The sequence below is a fragment of the Nelumbo nucifera genome, chromosome 1, assembly GCF_055504915.1.
Source record: "Nelumbo nucifera cultivar China Antique chromosome 1, China Antique-T2T, whole genome shotgun sequence".
Classification (NCBI taxonomy): domain Eukaryota; kingdom Viridiplantae; phylum Streptophyta; class Magnoliopsida; order Proteales; family Nelumbonaceae; genus Nelumbo; species Nelumbo nucifera.
Window position 1 is genome coordinate 211,431,140 of NC_142649.1, and position 6,914 is coordinate 211,438,053.

At 38.1% G+C, this 6,914-nt stretch overlaps 1 protein-coding gene across 3 annotated transcripts; it reads right to left on the reverse strand.

Moving 5' to 3' along the window:
• Positions 1–399: 399 nt before the first annotated feature.
• LOC104588829 (protein FAR1-RELATED SEQUENCE 5-like) lies at positions 400–6,039 on the reverse strand. 3 transcript variants are annotated; one of them, XM_010246937.3, is made up of 3 exons: positions 5,833–6,039; positions 5,421–5,576; positions 400–2,784 (listed from the first exon to the last, which is right to left on the reverse strand). In XM_010246937.3, exon 3 carries the CDS (start codon positions 2,769–2,771, stop codon positions 576–578), a length of 2,196 nt encoding a protein of 731 aa, XP_010245239.1. In that variant the 5' UTR covers positions 2,772–2,784; positions 5,421–5,576; positions 5,833–6,039; the 3' UTR covers positions 400–575. The 3 variants fall into 3 exon arrangements, with proteins under 3 accessions (XP_010245239.1, XP_010245238.1, XP_010245240.1); XM_010246936.3 differs by having other exon boundaries at positions 5,421–5,617; XM_010246938.3 differs by lacking the exon at positions 5,421–5,576.
• Between the last annotated feature and the right edge of the window lie 875 nt (positions 6,040–6,914).

Consider the following 6,914-nt stretch of genomic DNA (forward strand, 5'->3'; position numbering starts at 1 on the left):
TAAACTTAGCTGCTTTTTCATTAAGTCAGAATATAACTTAGAAGGAGATCGTCGAATAGTAATTAATTGGATGTCCTTTTCTAAACTGGTCCTTGAGAATTCAGATTTATGAGGTAAGTAGCAAGAGTATAACCGTACAAACTAACATATTCAATAGCTCATTCAAGTGTGTTCCTTAATCGACTAATGCCCTTGCTGACCCATTAACAAGAGAAGGGTAGGAAAACATTATTTATTTATTTTTGGGTGGGGGTGGCTACTCCCCATGGATCGGCAAAATCTTTCTTTTTTTTTAACAGCAGAGTTTATTCTTATTATTCTAATAAAATCTCTTTCATTTTGTCCCTATCGTCTCCATATCAAGTCCTAGTTAATCAACAATTGCATTCATATATGTTATTGGGGATCAATGTAAGCCAGTCACAAATGTATCACTAGAGATGGAAAAAAAAACTTTGAGTACAGTATATTACCATGTAAGTGGTGGATCACCTTTAATGGAGAGAAAAAACAGGTCATTGACAAGGCTAAGATTTTACATAAAAATACATAGAAATTAGGTTGATAAGAAGTCTTCACACGTTATGTAATTCAGGCCAGTTGCCGATCCAAGGGTTAAGTCTAACACTTGGGGGGCTTTGATCAAGGTCTTCATTGTTTGTACCTTCAACTTCCTTGGTAAGCTCTGTAGAACTTATTGATACCCTTCTCAAAGCAACTTCAACTTCCTTCAATGTAGCTTCTAGGCCATTCTTTGCCATCTTGAACACTTCTTCTGTCACAACGGCCTTTGCTGCAATGCTTACTATTTCACGATAGATATTACAATAGCGAAGAGAATAGGGATCATAACAATCAGATTGGATTTCTTCGCTCTGGTTGTCCACTGTAGGCCCAGACTTGGCATCTCTTGTCCACCTCTTCAATATGTATTGAGGTGGAATACTATGAACATCTGCAACTAAAAATATTTTCAATATGTGTTTACATAAGTAACCTGCAACTTCAAACAACTGGCAGCTGCACTTCGCATTACTATTAGAGCTATCAAATGTAACAATACACCTTGCTTGCTCATGATCCCTCTTCCACACACTATAAGTGAACTTTGAGCCACTCTCTTCAATTTTTTCATGACGAAAGTTAAGACCTTGTACCAACTCATCTTGAAACTTGCGGAAAATTGTTCTTGTATAGACTTTGGCTGCCTCCTCTTCTATATCCATACCAACCCTCAAAACTGGATTTTTATGGTTTGTTTCTAAGTCTTCATCAATTTCTGCTTGTCTTCTAGCTACAACAACTCTACCATACTGCTTAACAAATTCACATATTGGCATATTCATTTTGAGGTATCCATCAAAATAAGCATTTATGCTTTCAATATGTTGAGCATTGCACATGGATGCAGAAAATGTATTATGTCTGTAGATTGATGCCCACTTTTCTCGCTTTTCATACAACTTCATTAGCCAAAGGTTGCCCCTTAAGCTGTACCTATCAAGCATATTTTCCCAGCTAGACTCAAACTCCTCAATTGTCTCCCCACCATACAAGCAATTATTGAAATCACGAGCAAATCCACTATTAGCATTAAATGCATAAGGTATGTACCTTGCAGCATTCTGCATTATGTTCCATAAACAAAACCAATGACGGGCACTTGGTAAAACACATGATATAGCTCCTCCTACTGCTGATTCTTGGTCAGTAAGAATTACCTTTGGTTGTTGACCTCCCATTGTCTTCATCCATGTTTCCAGTAACCACACAAATGACTCTTCTGTTTCATCAAAAAGTAATGCACTACCAAATAATACAGTCTGATAATGATGATTAACCCCTACAATTGGGACAAATGGCAAACCATACCTACAGATGCCATATGTTGGATCCAAACAAACCACATCCCCAAAAAAATGGTAGTCCATCCTCGATCTAGCATCAGTCCAAAAGAAGTTTGTCATTTGGCCATCTGAATCAACTTGAATTGAATAAAAGAAAGAAGGGTTGTTTGTTCTTTGGCACTCAAAATAATCAAGTATAGCTGAAAGATCTTCCTTTTGAAGATCTCTCTGCCGTCTTGTATTCAAGAAATTTCTTGCATTGGAATTGGCATTACGACTTCCTCCAGCCTCAAGAGGCATAAAATTCATCATAAGACCTGTTTGAAGTCCTGTGGAGTGCATGCTTTTAACTACTTTCCCTTGGTCTTCTGTTAGTTTTTGTTGAAAATGGAGCTTGTCCCTTTTGTTTGGGGAAGTCAAAGGATGATTATGCTCTTTTATCACTTGACTGACAACCCATCTATCTCCCTTTTTTCTTCTTATCCACATCATTGCCTTGCAACCTGTTCTTGATTCTGGCCTTAGCTTCTTCTTTTCTTCAACTCCTATTGCTTTTGCATTACTGTACCCTTGATGCGAACAACAAAAGCAGCGGCCTATTACTTTGCCAGTACGTTGGGATTTAGAGGTTGAATGTTTCCGTGTACTAAATCCCATCTTTCTTGCATACCGAATATAGAAGACATGTGCATCATCTTGAGATTCAAACTCCATACGAACAGCTGGACAAAGCTCATTATTGCCATCTGAGCCAACAGTATCTTCCTCATTTTTTTTAGAAATAGCATCTTCAACTAGCTCATCATCTTTCTTTTCCCTATCTTCTCCTTCTTCCTCTTCAGCATATTCATGGTTTACTTCAGTTCCAGCAAAGCAGTTATATTCTTCTTCATCATTTTGATACAAACACAAACCCTTGTCCATGCCTTGGGTTTATCTACAAAAGCAGCACATGCAATGTCAGCCCTAAATGTAATAAAAGTACAAAGTGGCCACTCTCAGACTTGAACCCACCTCCTCATGCTTGTCAGCCCCAGATTTTACCATTACACCAAGCAAAGGTCTCCTCTTCAGAAAAAAAAGGATTAAATAATAGGGGTCCCATTTAAATCTAGAAGTGTGTTGTTTCCCTATCCGAATTTAATCACAAACCAAATATAATTTTGTTTCATAAGTACAGAGAAGAAAGGCTTTTAAGATTTACTACATGGATAGTAGGTCCCCCAAACCATAAATAGAACTAGCAATGATGGAGCTGTGGGCATCAATAATAAATAGACCTGACATTTTTGAGAGTGGCATTTTCGTCGTTGAGAAAGGTTGGAAGTATCGGTAATGATTAGGGGAAAGGGGATGATTGCTGATCGGAGTTCTTGAGGTTGGTTCAAGGAGAAGGTGAAAGGTTTGTGCAGAGAGGAAGATGTTGAGCTGGTTTCTGGTAGGTGTAAAAAGGTAATCTCAAATACTGGTGGAAGCTGGGCTAGTGGAACCAGCAAGTGACATTTGCAGGACAAAGTAGTTTGATTTTAGTAGATGAGAAAGTTGATGGGAGTTGAAAAGGCGTAGACGGGAAAAAGGTTAGAGATGGTGTGGAAAGTGAATCTCTTGTTCAGAAGGAAAATGTATTTGGGAGCACTTTGTAAGAAAAAGGACAAAACAGGGCAAAAGAGATGACAATATAGGCTTTAAAAGTTAGAGAAAGCAAGGTAATTAGCAGTAGTAGGGATTATAGGGTGTGTGCGGACACCTCATGTATTCAAGTTGCGGCGGCAGTAAGGTTATGCGGTTATGGGGGAAATCTAATTTTAGAAGAAAATAATCCAAGCAGTAGTGGAAGAGAAGCTGTGGTAGTTGACAAGGATAGAAGCCATCTTCCAGTTGTAACATGGTACAAGTTCTTAGAGTTTTGCAAGAGTGCCATTTCAATTTCTGTAATATTGTTGCTTTTGGTGATAAATGGAAAAACTAGTGTTTCAATCAGACAGATACTACTACCTATCCAAAAAAAAAATCAGACAGATACTAATACACAGATGGCAGGACTGTGAAGCTCCAACTTTCAAAGACATGAAAATATAAATCATACTTGGGTCTGTCTCGTCTGATTCAATGGAAATAAAATGTGTGTAATTTGCTTAGAATTAGAATGAAATGGAAGACAACTGAAACCCAATAATAATTTGATATGGGGAAAGAAAATACATGAAGTATTAGAACTTAATAGTAAGATAAGGAAAAAAAACAGTGTCTGGTTGACTAATAACTAATGATTCATCTCTGTCAAAACCCAGAAAAAATAATGATATAATCCTCCTAAACTTGCAAATGCAGTATCTGGTTGAAAGATGCTTATAAACTGCATAAGCTCCCAAGAGAGGTCAGATGACAAAAGATGCTACCAAACCCTTAACAGAGATTTTCCATAAATTTAGAAGTGCTTTTAATCCACAGTATTCAACAGACACAAACACAATGCAATTGTTGTGGACAAGGTGCACATAAAAAAGGGGGCTATAGAGGTTTCTCAATATTGTCAATTAAGTTACATCCTGATCCTTATACTTTTTTTTACTAGAATTGAAGATCTCTGTCCATGATGTGTCAAAATCAGCAAAGGGAGAGTGGATAAGCTAACTAGAAGGATAAATTTGCAGAGGAAAATCTTTTCCATGTGACTAAAATAATTTTCTTTAATGGTGCATTCTTGATGTACATATACTAAGGTAATATTCAGTCATATACTAAGGTAATATTCAGATAGGAAAGATGTACATATAACAGGATAAATTCACAGTTCAATAATACATTCATACTTTATAACACATAGGAAAGATGTACATATACTAAGGTAATATTCAGTCATTCTCCTCTTATGTAGCCACAATCCCCCATGCTTTAGATGTTTAAGATGCCAAAAACAGAATGGGGGGAAGAAGTAAATTTAGTTGCTTGAGCTATTGCATGCTTGTTAGATGTGGTATTGTAGGAAACCTGTCAAATGATTAATGCTTTTATGTTTTCATGTTTTCTTTAAAACCACATTTTGTATTTATATTTTCTTCATGATTTAATTTTCACATTATTGATAAAAAAAAGGATTTAATTTTCACACTTATTCGAAACACTGAAAGGAATTTGTAGTATTCCAGACTCAGATATTTAGGATAATTCGATTCAGTCAATTTCATCTCTTCCAAGCCATGGCTTAAATATACGTTTTCTCGATTATACAATCAAATGTCCACAATTCTCCAAGATAAAAACTCTCTTCTATTTAAAATAATAATAATAATAATGAACTCAGACATAAAGCTACTTCTACCAAAAGACAATCATGTAGAACAAGTGAACTGCAATATTTCATTGCCAAATCATATAGTGTAACCATTTGAAATAGGATGCATAAATTTCTTCAACAATCATCAACTCAATGAAAAAATAGTGTAAAGACAAACTTGGAGTTAAAATTATAGCAAATAACACCAGATCTTCATAATTTTGAAAATAGTGGTTATGGAACAAAATCCATCTAAGCAAAAGTAGACTAAAAGAAACGAAACTAGAGGTACCTACCAGTGACGACTCGATAGTCGATACTGATAAAGAAACCCCACGATTTCCTTCTGAAGCTTGAGAAACAATTCTACAGCCAATAAACTTATCCTCTCCTATTCATCCAACAAAGTGGATTCTCAGCTGTTCGTACCCAACTCCATCGGCCACTGGAGACTGAAATCAACTCACTTTGTTGAAACCAAACCATTTCTTTTCTGGGTTTGAAAATTTAAACACACAGTAAAATTTAATGGTAAATTACGAAAAAATCACATTTTCATGAGAGAATCCAAAATTTTAGGGTTTGTACAGTAGACACAGAATTTCCTGCGATGCAAAAGAGAAAAAAAAAAAAAAAAAAAAAAAAAAAAAGAAGAAGAAAAAAAACAAGTAGCTCACAAGGTAGACATATAGAAACTATAATACATACCCTCGTGGAGTCAAAAGCACATCCGTACAACTTGTGTCCATGCAACTTCGTCCATGGACTTCAAATAGCTGATGCAGAGTTTCTGTTTTTAGTTCTTGAACAAAACAACAGAACGAGAAGGAAAAAGGTAACGATGGAACTCAGAATTGCTAAATGGACGCGCACACTTCCAGTCGGAGTCCAAGCATTCTTCAAACAAGACATCCCACGAGGACCGGATGTACCCAGCTCCAAAGTTGATCAATATTCGAAATCGAATCAAATCTTACCCATCGGGTTTTGATTGCGCAAGCATCGGATTCGGGTATTAGATTCAATACTGTCAAGCTTGGACCGGACACAAAACCATTTTGTCTTGGGTCGTGGGTTGAACAATCCGACAACCGGTTCAACTTACCTGATAAAAAATCAGTTGATTGATTAAGGGTCCGTTTATGATGCCGATTCCAACTGTTTAATTGGGTGGAATTGAAATCCATCCTGATCATGCACAATCCGGTCGGTCTTAGCTGTCAACGATCTTGCCTCTGAACTGAGTGGCAAGGGACCTGAAACGGAGGGGGTGAAGAAGCTCCGGGGAGAACCCGGCGTAAGGGCTCCAAAGCTCAAGTTAGAATCTTTCAAAGGCAAGATAAGCCAGATAGCGCAAAGTTAGCATACCTCGTTCTTGGGGGGTAGGGAGCCTTTTATAACCACCTCGTGCACTCACTTCCAGACTTCTGTCAGATCGGGCATGATTATCTCTGAGCTCCTGCCAGTTCGGATGTCATCCCCTCTGGCCGGACAGAACCACCACTGTTCCTTTTGTCGGAGCCGTCTCTGCGGCTGGTGACGTCGGTGGCAGGAGGTCGTTTGAAGTGCGGCTGTCAGGCGTCAGATCCCAAATCAGTCAGGTGCGCCGCCCTTGGATATGGACGTCCTCGGTGTCAGGTACGTTTGGTCAGTCTAGTGTTTCGGAAGCGAAGTGCTGGAGTGGCGAGCGAGATGTCTTGAGTTCGGTTTGGGGAGTGTTCCGAGCTGCCATGGGCCAGCTCGGGTCACGGCTTTGTGAGGCTTAGGACCCGAGATAGTTCGGGCTCCTT